We start from the raw sequence: 15,197 nt of genomic DNA on the forward strand, positions 1-15,197 counted from the left end.
AGTGAAAACAGTGTGCAGCCCATCTTTGACATTTTTTAAATATGAAGGAAATTTTTTAAAAACGAGCTTGCAATTTTAAATCCTCCAAATGCCCGCTCTCTACAAACACTTCTCTAGGCAGCCTAGCATTTTCTGGGGCAAGCTTGGACACAGCAGGCCGAACATTGAGGAAATGCGAGGCCTCTAGCCTAGGGTACAAAGGCAATCCCTCCTCTTGATCCTTTTCTCGTTACTCTGCAGATGGAGGACCAACAAACAGAACGCTCTCCTTTCGATGGGCACACGTCCCTCTCCTCAGTCCGCAGGCCCGCCCGAGGCCAGGCCACGAGGCCACGCGGAGTTCTCAGGGGGCCAGGCCCGAGCAGGTCAAGGAGGAGGCAAGGAAGAGGTTCTTCTAGGCAAGCGTGGGGCTCGGACTCCGGAACAAAGCGCCGGCCCAGAAAGACACGCCGGCCCGGCGACGCACACTCACGGGGCTCCCGGCGCTACGCAAAAGCCCCGCAGCGCGCCGGCCCGCCACCCTTACGCCACTCGCTTGGCCCCAGAGCCTTCGCGAATATGGCTTTGCGCACTGCGGCGGGGCTGCGCCGCAACCTAGCTTGCCCGGTGGCTCCTCCCCGCCGGTCTGCGCGGATTGGTGGTGGACGGAAGCCCGGCTGCTGATTGGGTAGCGAAGGAGCCACTCGGGGAGGCTCTGGTGGGTCGGCCGCCCCAGAGTGATAAGTTCGGCTTCAGACACGCCTCAGCGCCAGCAGCGAGCCGGAGCTCTATGGAGGTGGCGGCGGGTACCAGGTGGTGGCTGCAGCAGCGAGTCCTCTGAGCTGAGAGTTTCAGGCCGTCCCCGACTCCTTCCTCCCCCTTCCCTCCCCCTTTTTTGTTTTCCGTTCCCCTTCCCCCTCCCTTCCCCGTCCCCGACGACCGGATCCAGAGGAGGCAGCTGCGGCGGCAGCTGCTGAGTTCTCGGTGAAGGTGAGTGGAGCCGCCGCCGCCGAGCGGAGCCCTCTAAGATGGCCGCCGCCCCTGGCCGCTTCTTGTCGAGTGGTACAAAATGGCGGCCGCAGGCGGAGCCGGGCGGGGCGCCTTTCCTCTACCTCTGGGCCACCTAGAAGTCTCTGGCCTCTGCTTTCCGTCCCATGCCGACCACGGAGAGAGAATCTGCGGTCTGGGCTAGGCCGGCGTGCGGCTGAGTGGCGGGCTCGGCCGGGACCCTGACGCGGGGTGCGAGGACAGCGTGCGAGCGTGGCGGGCCTCGCGCCTCGGCGGGAGGGACGCGGCCAGCGGCAGGGCCCGGCCGTTGGCGCGGGACCAGCGAGGCGGACGAGTCCGGAGCCCGGCCTCCCGGTGGGGAGGAGGTGTGTGGGGCCTGTCGCGGGCTGCCCTGCTTGGGGGAGGCCGAGAGCGGGTCTCTGTTCCCTTTGTGGGCCGCGGCGGCCGAGGCGCTGTCAGCCGGGGGATTTATGGTGGAGGCGGCGGGTGGGCAGGAGGCCGCCTTCCTGCGGGAGAACAAAGAAAGGGCCGGCCCGGAGGGGGCGCCTCCCGCCCAGGCCCCGGTCCTTCTAGGCGCCGGTCGGAAGCCCGGCCAGACTTGGCTTAGGGGAGGAACCCGCTGCTCTTTTGTTCGCGCGGAGTGGGGCGGAGGTTCCTGCTGCCATGTTGTGGCCCCGGTCTTCCGGCGGCTCTCCACACGCGCCCTGTGGGAAGGGGCGAAAGGACGAGCAGAGGAGAAAGCTGTCCAACAGCGGGTGGTGAGACCCTGGCCTGCCTGCCTGTCAGTGCCCAGGCCGCACTTATCAGTACAGCAGACGTTTCCCTCGTAGCACCGCCGGTGTTGAGCATTTCTGTTAAATAAGGCCCCAGAATATGGCGCGTTCTAGACAGTATCCAGATGTTCTTTTTTTTTTTTACCCCCCCCACACTCACACACAAAGGCTATTCTTTGCAACCTTGAACACTAAGGGAATCCACGTAGCTAGACAAGATTTTACTTTGTATTTGTGGTTTTGACTTTGTTCTATTTTAGTCTTCTGAGGGCTGCAATGCAGTGAAAGTTAATCAGCTGCAGTATGAGCGCTGAAATAAATTCTAATAGACTGAAGATTTATAGATCTGTATGTTGGCAGTACCTAATTTTGGTGTTCTCTCTCGTTCCAGGCTTTTCATTTGTACCATCCCCTCCCCTCCCCACCCCATCCATTAATATTATTCTTTTGAAGATTCTTCGTTGTCAAGCCGCCAAAGTGGAGAGTGCGATTGCAGAAGGGGGTGCTTCTCGTTTCAGGTATGGTTAGATACATGGGAGGGGGTGTTTTGAAATGGCAAATCATAAAAACCACTACCAAATCCCACTTAATGGTGCTGTGATTCTAGAATTGTTTTCTGAAGAGTAAATGGGTTAATTTTTGGTGGGGGGGGGGGGGGGCTGTTTTGTCTTACCTCCCTGTGCAGTGTCAGAAGAGGGCATCAGATCCCCTGGGACTGGAGTTGAAAACAGTTGTGAGCCAGCCACCATGTGGGTGTTAGGAATTGAACCCTTGTCCTTTGGAAGAGCAGCCAGCCCTATCAAACAGCTGAGACATCTCTAGCCTCTGGTTCATTTTCTTTTAGGCCAGAGTTCAGTCTCGGTTGTGGTGCAATTTCTAAAATATAAATAGGTTCCCTTTTGAGTGAGACATAATTGGTATAGTAAAAATTTCTTTTGAATAGTGCTTCTTCGGGCGGAGGAGGAAGTAGGGGTGCACCTCAGCACTATCCCAAGACTGCTGGCAACAGGTATGGTAACTTGAAAGACAGTGACTTTTATAAATTGTCAATTTGATTGATTAAAGACTTCTCAGTGCCTTGCCTAACAGGATAATTCTTGGGAAATCATCAGTACTTCTGATGTGAATTCATAAAGTCAAACTGTTTTTCATTTGCTTGGTTCATATTTGCTGGTATTCCAAAATTACTATCCCTGCTATTTGGTTTTTGTGATGTGGCCAGTATGGAATATGCTTGTTAATTTAGTATTAAGTCTCGAGGTTTGGTTCCTGGATCAGCAGTTTTGACATTACCTGGGAATATATTACCAGGAATGAAAATTCTCAGTACTACCCAAAACTTACTACAGCAGAAATTGGGAATGGGCCTTCCAGATGATTCTGGTGCTGTTTGAGAAATAAAGATTTCCAGGATTGCTTTGTTGTGGGGGAAAATGTAAAGCCTAAGGTTTTGTTTCTGTTTAGCAAAGTTTTAGGGTTATGTGAGTGCATGCTGTGTTCGACTTTCCTAATTGTAAGCTGCTTTGTTGATGTTTTATCAAACTAGCGAGTTCCTGGGGAAAACCCCAGGGCAAAACGCTCAGAAATGGATTCCTGCACGAAGCACTAGACGAGATGACAACTCCGCAGCAAACAACTCCGCAAATGAAAAAGAACGACATGATGCGATCTTCAGGAAAGTAAGAGGGTAAGTGTCAGGGTCTGTTATGAGGGAGGAGGAGAGATTAGCTCTGCTGGTGTAGTGTGTGTGATGCACAATTGAAAGGGAAGATTCACATTCAAGGACCTTAGAAGAGGAGTCCATTGCCCATAGGTATTTGGCAGCAGGAGTCATTTGCTTATTTTACCCATAAGCTTGTGCTGTCATATCCATGTTGGTCTGGTGTGTAACATCAGTGATGTGGGGAAATAACTTATGTATGGTTAAGTCCAGATAATGAGAACCTTATGCTCTGAGTTTTGAGAAAGGTTTCTTGTGAAACAGCAGGAAAGCCCGGATATAATTCAGATGTCATAGTATGTATCTGTGAGAAGTGTATTCCAGTGTCCCTGGTTAGATGAAAAATAAATACTTCTGTAACAGCATGCACAAGATTTCCATAAGCTCAAGCCAGAGAAAAATCCCAGCACAAAGGTGGGGAATGGGTCCATAAAGTCCCACTCTTAGCCAAGAAGCTACTGGCAATTCAGAGCTGCTGGGAGGGGGAGAATTTTATTTTGTCCCATGGAGTGATGCTGGACATGTTAGCCACATTCCAGGGCAAGGTCCTATCTATGCTCAAGAACAAATGGCCAACACAAATTATGTTTTTAGTGACTTTTTCTTAGAGAAAGAGCATAAAGTGGGGTAGGGAAGGAGTTGGAGGTCAGAAAAGAGTATAATAAAAATACACTGTATAGAATTATCAAAGAATAAATTGGGGAGAAAAGGGAACATCTTTCCCTGTTTAGGGAGCTAGTAAAGGGAGACTCAATTTAAATGCTATTTTTTCAGCTCAGAAAATAATTGTTAACCCACACTTGAAATGTGTTTTTTTTTTCCCCCCAGCATACTAAATAAGCTTACTCCTGAAAAGTTTGACAAGCTATGCCTTGAGCTCCTCAATGTGGGTGTAGAGTCTAAACTCATCCTTAAAGGGGTCATACTGCTGGTAAGTTTAAAATGTTAGCTTAAAAGAGGGCAAGAAAATAAATTAACAGACCCAAATTTCTTACACTTGATTCTTGCATTAAATCATGAGATAAGTCCTAGATATAGGATGTGTGTCTGAGTAATGATATTAATAAAAACAGAACCACTTTTAATGACATCAAGATTCAAAAGGTGAACCTTCAATCCTCATTTGCCTTGGTTTACCAAGCTGTCTGGAAACAGCTGTTGAATTTTCCTTTTGTGAAAGTGGTTTTGGGAATTTGTGATAATTTATAGGATTCTGGCATCTTGTTTTGCATGACTACCAACCACAGAGTTAGATCCCCCACTCAACAGTGTCTTTGTGGTTTATAGTTCTAGTCCTGATTTTTTTTTTAAAGATTTATTTATTTATTATGTGTACAGTGTTCTGCCTGCATGTATCCCTGCGGGCCAGAAGAGGGCACCATATCTCATGGATGGTTGTGAACCACCATGTGGTTGCTGGGAATTGAACTCAGGACCTCTGAAAGAGCAGCCAGTACTCTTTAACTGCTGAGCCATCTCTCCAGCCCTAGTCCTGATATTTTTTAGCTGGGGTATACAACATGAGATTTATTAGATTGTACCACAGATGATGTTAAAAAAAAAAACTTTTAAAATGGTTTTATTTTTCTGAGGTGTTGTCCAAGTCCAAATGAATTGAGACTGTAGTTTGTTGTGAATTGTAAGATTAAGGCTATTTAAGGGGGGGCTCTTTTCAGCCTCTGGTTCATGGTAGTTTGTTTTGTAATGACTTCTGTAGATTGTGGACAAAGCCCTAGAAGAGCCAAAGTATAGCTCGCTGTATGCTCAGCTATGTCTGCGATTGGCAGAAGATGCACCAAACTTTGATGGCCCAGCAGCAGAGGGTCAACCAGGACAGAAGCAAAGCACAGTGAGTGGCAGTTTTTTGTTTATTTTGTTTTAAAATTAATTTGGAAGATTCCTTATTAGCAAAGTATAATGCCTGTTGTTTACAAATAGACATTCAGACGCCTCTTGATTTCCAAATTGCAAGATGAATTTGAAAACCGAACCAGAAATGTTGATGGTAAGAATTTAAATTTACTATTAACTAGTACTGTGTCTTTTTATTAGATTTATGCATTCCGTGGCCTAGGTGTAAACTAGGTCAGAACACTTGCAAGAATGGTTCTAAGTGTTCTTCTGTTTGCCTCCTCTCCCTCAGTCTATGATAAGCGTGAAAATCCCCTCCTTCCTGAGGAGGAGGAACAGAGAGCCATTGCTAAGATCAAGATGTTGGGGAACATCAAATTCATTGGAGAACTTGGCAAGCTTGATCTTATTCATGAATCTATCCTTCATAAGTGCATCAAAACAGTGAGTATGACTGGAGTAGCTTAGGGGGAAATTAGTCAATTGTATCATCCGAGAAGATGGGTGGCTCCTAACATAGTTGTGGTAAACAAAGAAAACTCGGATTTTGAAGTGTGCATTATAAAGTAAAGATAGATTGGATTGCTTTGTCTGTTTAAAATTTCCTAGAGGGATTTCTTCAACACAGACCAGTAGGAAAACATTGTTTTACATGCTCAAGGAATTGAGTCAGTCGAAATCTAAGGAGGTAATACAACATAAGTCAGAATAACTAATGTTTTAAATGTGTTCTTTTGGTAGCTTTTGGAAAAGAAGAAGAGAGTCCAACTCAAAGATATGGGAGAGGATTTGGAGTGCCTCTGTCAGATAATGAGGACAGTAGGACCTCGCTTAGACCATGAACGAGCCAAGGTATGAGAACAGTAGGAAGGTAGTGTGTCTTGTGAGTTGGGGTGTGATACTCCAAAATGCCTTAAATAGTATACATATTTATCTTAGTTCTAATTTTGTTTTTGTTTTTATCAGTCCTTAATGGATCAGTACTTTGCCAGAATGTGTTCCTTAATGTTAAGTAAGGAATTGCCAGCAAGGATTCGTTTCCTACTGCAGGTAAGATTTTTAACAATATCCAATAAGATTGAGTTTTTCCTTTGGAATAGTAAAATAAAATGTATACTTTTTTAAATGACAGGATACTGTAGAGTTGCGAGAACACCATTGGGTTCCTCGCAAGGCTTTTCTTGACAATGGACCAAAGACGATCAATCAAATCCGTCAAGATGCAGTAAAAGTAAGAGAAGTTTTGGTTTCTTTTTTTTTTATTATTTTTTTAATTTTTCGAGACAGGGTTTCTCTGTGTAGTTTTGCTCCTTTCCTGGAACTCACTTTGTAGACCAGGCTGGCCTCGAACTCACAGAGATCCACCTGCCTCTGCCTCCCGAGTGCTGGGATTAAAGGCGTGCGCCACCACCGCCCGGCGGTTTCTTTTTTATAGTGTAGTCCTTTCCTTAAATCTTCTGAAAACTAGAATTATCTTACTGGTAGTGAGGTTTCCTAGTGTCCTTCATGCCATTTTGGAGGGAAGTTACAGAACTGTAAGTAATTCCCGGGTGTACAGACAATAGTACTTACCCACTTTATTCTCAAAGGATCTAGGAGTGTTTATTCCTGCTCCTATGGCTCAAGGGAGGAATGACTTCTTCCTGGAGGGACCGTTCATGCCGCCAAGGATGAAAATGGATAGGGATCCACTTGGAGGACTTGCTGATATGTTTGGACAAATGCCAGGTAATTTTTAAATAAAGTAGTGTTTTGGTTAAACTAAAAGTTAATGTTTTAATGGAGTTCTAAGAGTTTTCTGTATTTTAAGGTAGTGGAATTGGTACTGGTCCAGGAGTTATCCAGGATAGATTTTCACCCACGATGGGACGTCATCGTTCAAATCAGCTCTTCAATGGCCATGGGGGACACATCATGCCTCCCACACAGTCGCAATTTGGAGAGATGGGGGGCAAATTTATGAAAAGCCAGGTAAGACATTGACAGTGTTTATAATGTCAGGGCTAGCTTTAGGTCCAATACATTTTGCCCTTTATTGCTTATTTTTAAATGAAGCGGAATTTTACTTTTGATACTTTTTTTTTCTTAACCAAATCTCCATCTGACAGTTGTTTCAAATTGAGTAAAATGTGTATCCTTAAAATTAGTAAAATCACATCAATTTATTCAACAGATAGGTTAGATATTTTTCCCTGTTTCATCTTTTCTGGGCAAATGCAGTTAATCTCTGGGCAAGGCAATGGCTTGGCTCATTCCCTTGGTACTCGATTACCATAATTTTTATCTAGACTTTCTCTCTCCCTTTCTGAAATAGGGGCTAAGCCAGCTCTACCATAACCAGAGTCAGGGACTCTTATCCCAGCTGCAAGGACAGTCGAAGGATATGCCACCTCGGTTTTCTAAGAAAGGACAGCTTAATGCAGATGAGGTACATTGCCTACATTACTTCTATGCAGTAGTTTGTCAGTGCAGAGGTCTCTTGCCCGATGATTATAAAAAGACGCGAAAGAGGACTTAAGCTGGATGCCTTCCTTTTTTTCTCTTCTCTTCTCTACTCTTTCTTTCACTCTTCTTTATCTACTTTTCCTCTTCTATTTCTCTTGCTTCTTTTTCTCTCTTTGGATGTCCAGCGTCCTATGAGCGAAGATTATGAGATATGAGGGCAAGTTTCTAAGTAATTTTTACTAGTTAGCATGAGAAATGGTTAAGATGTTGGTGGTTTCTCTGTAAGTAGAATAAAGTATCTATCTGTATTGCTGATATTGGCAAATTGTGATACAAACTAAGGTTTGTAAACAGTATCTTACTCTTCCCCCAGTATCTTCCGCAGATTACTTTTTCCCAGAAGTTGAATTTATTACATGATATGAAGTATCTTTTAGTTTTGTATAGAATTAATGCTAGATATTAAAAGTGTTAACATTTCATGTTTATTAGCTCTTTTAACTTGGTTATGTGTTGATTTATTTTCGATTTTAGATTAGTTTGAGGCCTGCTCAGTCGTTCCTAATGAATAAAAATCAGGTGCCAAAGCTTCAGCCCCAGATAACTATGATTCCTCCCAGTGCACAGCCACCACGCACTCAAACACCACCTCTGGGACAGGTATGGGCCCCAGAGTATCTACTCCCTGAAGATGTGTCCTCACTTCTCAGTGTTTCCTTCCCTCTGCTTCATGGTGGTACTGTTCTTTTTGGTTTGTTACATTTTGATTAAACATGTGTTGTACTGCTTGTCTTTAGACACCTCAGCTTGGTCTCAAAACTAATCCACCACTTATCCAGGAAAAACCTGCCAAGACTAGCAAAAAGCCACCACCATCAAAGGAGGAACTACTTAAACTGACCGTAAGTTTCAAATAGCTCCCTAAATCATCATCTCTGCTGCTTAGAAAACAAATGAGGACAGGGACCACTGATGGGATTGGATTGTGTTCTTTTCAGGAAGCTGTTGTGACTGAATATCTGAACAGTGGAAATGCAAACGAGGCCGTCAGTGGTGTGAGAGAAATGAGAGCCCCGAAACACTTTCTTCCTGAGATGTTAAGCAAAGTGATCATCCTGTCACTAGATAGAAGTGATGAAGATAAAGAAAAAGCAAGCTCTTTGATCAGTTTGCTCAAACAGGAAGGGATAGCCACAAGTGACAACTTCATGCAGGTAGAACATTGTACTGATTGTGTGGTAACACTTTCCAGTTATGGTTGAAAACTAAAACTTTTTTTATATTCTTCCCAAGGCTTTCCTGAACGTATTGGAGCAGTGCCCCAAACTGGAGGTTGACATCCCCTTGGTGAAATCTTATTTGGCACAGTTTGCAGCTCGTGCTATAATTTCTGAGTTGGTGAGCATTTCAGAACTAGCTCAACCGCTGGAGAGTGGCACCCACTTCCCTCTCTTCTTACTTTGTCTTCAACAATTAGCTAAATTACAAGATCGAGAATGGTTAACTGAACTTTTTCAACAAAGCAAGGTCAATATGCAGAAAATGCTGCCAGGTAAGAGCTAGCTGACTGATGGAGATTTTTGTGTATTAGGGAATTATTTGTAAAACTCTTGTCTTAGGCCAACCTGCTAAAGTGAGAAATGTCTTCACAGAGATTGATCAGAATAAGGATCGAATGTTGGAGATTTTGGAAGGAAAGGGACTAAGTTTCTTATTCCCGCTCCTTAAATTGGAGAAGGAGCTATTGAAGCAAATTAAGCTGGATCCATCCCCTCAAACTATATATAAATGGATTAAAGATAACATCTCTCCCAAACTTCATGTAGATAAAGGATTTGTGAACATCTTAATGACCAGGTAAGCTGAATAGTTTCATTTGCTAGAAAGAAAGCCTATACAGGGCAGAGGCCCAAGAATTAGTGTTAAACTAGACAACTGTGAAGTTTCTAACATGATTCTGCTGTTCAGCTTCTTACAGTACATTTCTAGTGAAGTAAGCCCACCTAGCGATGAAACAGATTCTTCCTCTGCTCCTTCCAAAGAACAGTTAGAGCAAGAAAAACAACTGCTGCTCTCTTTCAAGCCAGTGATGCAGAAATTCCTTCATGATCATGTAGATCTCCAGGTCAGTGCCCTGTATGCTCTGCAGGTGCACTGTTACAACAGCAGCTTCCCAAAAGGTGAGGTGACTGGGGGCAGGAGTAGGAGTTAGGGGATGAGGGCAGTCTGAAATACCACACCGAATAATGGAATCACATGCTGGGTTTTTGTTCTGTTTTAAGGCATGTTACTTCGATTTTTTGTTCATTTCTATGACATGGAAATTATTGAGGAGGAAGCTTTCTTGGCTTGGAAGGAAGACATAACTCAAGAGTTTCCAGGAAAAGGCAAGGCTTTGTTCCAGGTAAGTGCTTTGTTAAGACTTTTTGCTATTGGCTTGGCTTGGTTTTTTTTTTTTTTTTTTTTTTTTTTTTTATTGTTGTTGTCTGTCTTTGGTAGTATGTCAGTCTGCACTGTTATATACAAGATGTGGTTAACTAGGCAGCTAGCAAATGTGATAAAGAGATAGGATGAAATCATGCTTAAAATCATAGTGGGGATGTAAAGTTGTTCAGTTAGAGGTAGGTAACAATTTTGGCAAAGCTGCTTACTAAATAAGTTTGGGTTTTAACTTAAAAGCATATTTTTTAGTTTGATTTTCTGTTACCAAGTGGAATTGGAGCCCTGGGAATAGAACTTGACATGAAACTACTCTTAATCTTTACATGGTGTACATATATTAACTTGAGTGCTAAAGGTTATTATTTAGCACAATTGAGGTAGTACTCTACTAATTTTTCTAGGGCCTCAGCTTTAAGGAAGCCCTGGTTTACAACTTCTAAGGTTTGTTAGACTACTTTGTAAGGATCATTCTTAAGAATTTATCCCTACTCTTTTTTTTTTTGAGAATCTGACAGTAATTCCAGAATGCAGCTTGGCATACCCTACTTCCCTATATATATATATATGCTGATAAAATTTGGTTTGGAAGAGTTGCTGTCTTGGACAAGCTGAAGTGTAAGGCTAGTTCATTGATGCTAGGTGCCTTGAAGCCGCCTAACACTTAGGGGTTAGAGGTTCAGGAACCCTCAGCTATAAGTTCAAGGCAAGCCTGGACACTAGTATGAGATCCTGTTTTCTGGTGGGCAGTTAGAGACAGACAGCTCAGAAACTTGTAGCTGTCTTATCTCCAGTTCCCAAAGGCCCAGTGCCCCTTTCTGGCTGTTGTGGGCCCTGTGCATACATAATACACAAACTTTTGAAAGGGAGGAAAGCTGGAAATGGTTCAGTAGGTAAAGCTCATGAAGGCCAAAGTTCAGATCCCAGAATCCGCTTAATCTCTTTGGGTTAATTTCTGGTTATATATCCTTAATCAGAACTTTAATTTTTTGTTTTTTCGTTTTTCGAGACAGGGTTTCTCTGTGTAGCTTTGCGCCTTTCCTGGAACTCCCACTTTGGAGACCAGGCTGGCTTCGAACTCACAGAGATCCGCCTGCCTCTGCCTCCTGAGTGCTGGGATTAAAGGCGTGCGCCACCGCCGCCGCCGCCACCCGGCCAATATATTTTTATTTTATGTGCATTGGTGTTTTGCTAGATCCCCTGGAATTGGAGCTATAGACAGTTGTGAGCTGCCATGTGAATGCTAGGTATTGAACCCAGGTCCTCTGGAAGAGCAGTCAGTGTTCTTAATTAACCACCGAGCCATCTCTCCAGCCCCCAAAACTTAATTTTTATATACTATACTACGAAGTTTCATTAAATTACAAATTTAATTTACAGGTAAATCAGTGGCTAACCTGGCTAGAAACTGCTGAAGAAGAAGAATCAGAGGAAGAAGCTGACTAAAGAACCAGCCAAAGCCTTAAATTGTGCAAAACATACTGTTGCTATGATGTAACTGCATTTGACCTAACCACTGCGAAAATTCATTCCGCTGTAACGTTTTTTCACAATATTTAAAGCAGAAGCACGTCAGTAAGGTTTCCTTCTGCATAAGGTTTTTGTAGTGTGATGTCTTAATCATAGTCTACCATCAAATACTTTAGGAGTATCCTTAATGTTTAGATAGAATATTAGCAGCATGCAATAATTACATCCTAAGTTCTCAAGCAGAGGCAGTCTATTGCAAGGACCTTCTTTGCTGCCAGTTACCATAGGCTGTTTTAAGTTAGAAAACTGAATAGCAACACTGAATACTGTAGAGATGCACTTTGCTCAGTAATACTTGAGTTGTTGCAATATTTGATTATCCATTTGGTTGTTACAGAAAAATTCTTAACTGTAATTGATGGTTGTTGCCGTAATAGTATATTGCCTGTATTTCTACCTCTAGTAATGGGCTTTATGTGCTAGATTTTAATATCCTTGAGCCTGGGCAAGTGCACAAGTCTTTTTAAAAGAAACATGGTTTACTTGCACAAAACTGATCAGTTTTGAGAGATCTTTAATGCCCTTGAAGTGGTTTTTGTGGGTGTGAAACAAATGGTGAGAATTTGAATTGGTCCCTCTTATTATAGTATTGAAATTAAGTCTACTTAATTTATCAAGTCATGTTCATGCCCTGATTTTATATACTTGTATCTATCAATAAACATTGTGATACTTGATGTAGTTGTACATGACTTCAAATAGTACCTGCAAAGTTATGGAGAATTGTTCATTTTGTTTTGAGGTATGGACTTATCTCAGTTTAAGAACTTGGGAAATTTTTAGCTACGTAGTCTTCACACCAGTGCTATTCAGTAGTGATTCACCCTGTAAGCATCAGTCGTTGTCATATTTTCAAGTATTCAGTTTTTCACCCTATGACTGTTTCCTGTCAGTCTAGTTCTAATACAAACTGTCAACTTAGTCTGGAGCTGCCTTTACTGTTATAGACTTTGTATCAACTCTTCAGCTCTGCATCCTCTTTGCTGAGGTACCTGCTTAGCCCTTAATCTCCATTTACTCTTCAAAACAAAACAACCAGAGCAAGAAATGGAAAAATAAAACTGCCGTGTCGTTTAGAACCCAGCAAATGCTAGACTTTGTCATCGTAAAATTTGCTCCCTCTCACTGCTTTTGATTCTGTCTAGCCCTTGCAATATGCAGTTCCTCTACCTGAAACAGTGCTCTCTCCTCTAGCTGTTAACCTTCAGATGTTGGTGTAATTAATTTCACTCAAAGATCTTGCCTTCTTCCTCTGCCAGGACAGTGAGGAGTTTGTGTCAGTCAAGGTTTTTTTTTTTTTTTTTTTTTTTTTTTTTTTTGAGATGTTACTGGAAGGTCCACAGGGAACCCAGAGAACAGTAGACCACAGAAATAGCCTGGCTGGGTCAAGTCCCACTGTGTCCCCGGCATTCTCTGCCAATATCTGTTCTCAGGTGTCACCAGTTCCAAAAGCCTACAGTGGAATTGAGTAGGGACAGATAGACCCCTTGGTTTCCCCCAGCCAGAACCCTGGTCTGCTTTGGGGGCTCATCAACTCTCAGTGGAGTAAAAGAAACTGGGAAGAGTTGCTTAAGTGGACAGACAAGGATAATTGTGGGATTGAGGCTCATCCCACAATAGCCTAGCCTGTGGTCCACTACTCATCCACCCCTTGGTGAAAGCTGAGCACCAAAGGGACAGTGTAGGTGCATCTCATCACTGCTAAATGGGATTTTGTGACCTTCAATCTTAGTGAATTTTGGGAATTAGGAATTACAGGGCAATTCAGAATTAGGTTTAGGATCCAAAATGTCCTGGATAAAAGATTGTCTTTGAACTAAAGATTGATTGACTGCATGGTAACTGAGTTAGGGCTAACACACTAACTGAAATGATCTGTGTATTGCCCACCCACTAGAAAAACTAGTAACAAATAAATGTTTGGATAGTGACCTGGGTTTTTCTCATTTGTTACACCCCTTGATCCTAATACTTTACAGTGCTTGTAACGCAAGTTTTAAACATTCAACCTTCACAAATGCAATGGTTATATGAAGTGTGTGTGTGTGTGTGTGTGTGTGTGTGTGTGTGTGTGTGTGTGTGTGTGTGTGTGTGACATTTTAAGGCACTCTCAAAAGTGAGTTCCTTGAAAGCAGGCTCTGGAACTGCTCATGCTGTGATGGATGGATAATCCTTTAATATACCCCCAAATGAAGGTTATCCTCCAAATCCTTGGGGTGGGTGTTGTGGACCAGCTGTAGCTCTCAGTGTTGAGGTAGGGTAGGAGACAGATTTACAAAGCTCTTCCCCACTGTCTCCTTGTCAGACAAGCTGACGAGTCCAGTCCAGGTAGATATGAGCAGAATAGCCGAAACTTGGAATCACATGGCTTCTCCTCACCCCCACATCACTTGGAACCTGGGTCTGGAAAACAGGCCAGAAAGCCTTCCATCCACCCACCAAGAGTGCTCTCAGAGCCGGCTGCCAGGCCCCAGGATGGGACTTGATTGGCAAGATAAAAGGATCTTGGTCCTGCATCCAAAAAGACCTGGTGGACATACTCAAGTGAGAATCTCAGCTTCAGCTTGGTTCAATGACAATGATGTGACTCAGCACTGACACCTTAGGGCTGGCTGTTCAGGTCAGCTGAACACTGATCTGGAACATACTCTGGTTGGCAGGAGAGACAAATACTTAGGGTAGTATTCCATTGAGGGAGGGGAGACAAGGGGAAGGGAATGATGTCAGTGCTACCTGAAATGATGTTCAAAGAACACAACTTGTGAAGAGAGAGAAAGATCAAAGTTCAGGAGGGAATCAAGCCACTATCTAGAGAAAGAACATTCAGAGGAAGCAAATCCACGGACCTGAGGTGGGGATGGATGCTCACTGTCTTGAGAATCTCAAGGTCAGGGTGGTTGAGCAGAGTAAGGTTGCCTGAGACTGGAGATCAATGGGGTGATTGGTAGAACCAGTCCAACAGAATAAAGACAGGCCTTTATTCAAAATGGAATGGGCTGGCCTCTGAGGATCATATTACCAAGCAGTGATAATTCACTAAAATACCCAGTGTCTGCACTGTGTTAAGACATTTGGTTGATTCACTGAGCATTTAGTATGTCTAATTGGAGTAGAAACACTGCTTCATTCCATCTAATCTTAGCTTCCCCAGGTACTATGCTAGCTCTAATTTACTGATGGGGGAAACAATTGAATAAGTCATAACACCCTGACCAAAAGCTTTAAATGGTTCCAACCCCAACCTTGTATTGTGGTTCAAGTTATTGCTCATTTCTTTTTATTCAGTCTGGGACCCCTGCTCAAGGATGATCCCACCCACATTCAGGTGGATCTTCTCTCTCCAGTTAAAATAGGGCTGGAAAGATGGCTCAGCTCTTCCAGAGGTCCTGAGTTCAATATCCAGCAACCACATGGTGGCTCACAACCATCTATAATGGGATCTGATGCCCTCT

At 43.5% G+C, this 15,197-nt stretch overlaps 1 protein-coding gene and 1 non-coding gene across 2 annotated transcripts; both read left to right on the forward strand.

The window, feature by feature from the left end:
* Positions 1-240: 240 nt before the first annotated feature.
* Positions 241-13,676, forward strand: Eif4g2 (eukaryotic translation initiation factor 4 gamma 2). Its single transcript, XM_052760137.1, has 24 exons — positions 241-637; positions 929-1,041; positions 1,172-1,352; positions 2,152-2,278; positions 2,704-2,769; positions 3,307-3,447; positions 4,309-4,411; positions 5,198-5,329; positions 5,419-5,485; positions 5,624-5,775; positions 6,073-6,183; positions 6,298-6,381; positions 6,464-6,562; positions 6,921-7,059; positions 7,142-7,302; positions 7,646-7,759; positions 8,311-8,436; positions 8,574-8,678; positions 8,775-8,990; positions 9,070-9,328; positions 9,429-9,633; positions 9,745-9,956; positions 10,059-10,180; positions 11,596-13,676. The coding sequence occupies exons 1-24, from the start codon at positions 241-243 to the stop codon at positions 11,659-11,661; spliced, it is 3,498 nt and encodes a 1,165-aa protein (XP_052616097.1). The 3' UTR covers positions 11,662-13,676.
* LOC128095869 (small nucleolar RNA SNORD97) lies at positions 7,811-7,997 on the forward strand. The gene has a single exon (XR_008213463.1). It is a non-coding gene; the product is annotated as a small nucleolar RNA SNORD97 (small nucleolar RNA).
* Positions 13,677-15,197: the final 1,521 nt, after the last annotated feature.

Source organism: Peromyscus californicus, unplaced genomic scaffold (assembly GCF_007827085.1).
Source record: "Peromyscus californicus insignis strain IS unplaced genomic scaffold, ASM782708v3 Scaffold_4__1_contigs__length_199733344, whole genome shotgun sequence".
NCBI classification, from domain to species: domain Eukaryota; kingdom Metazoa; phylum Chordata; class Mammalia; order Rodentia; family Cricetidae; genus Peromyscus; species Peromyscus californicus.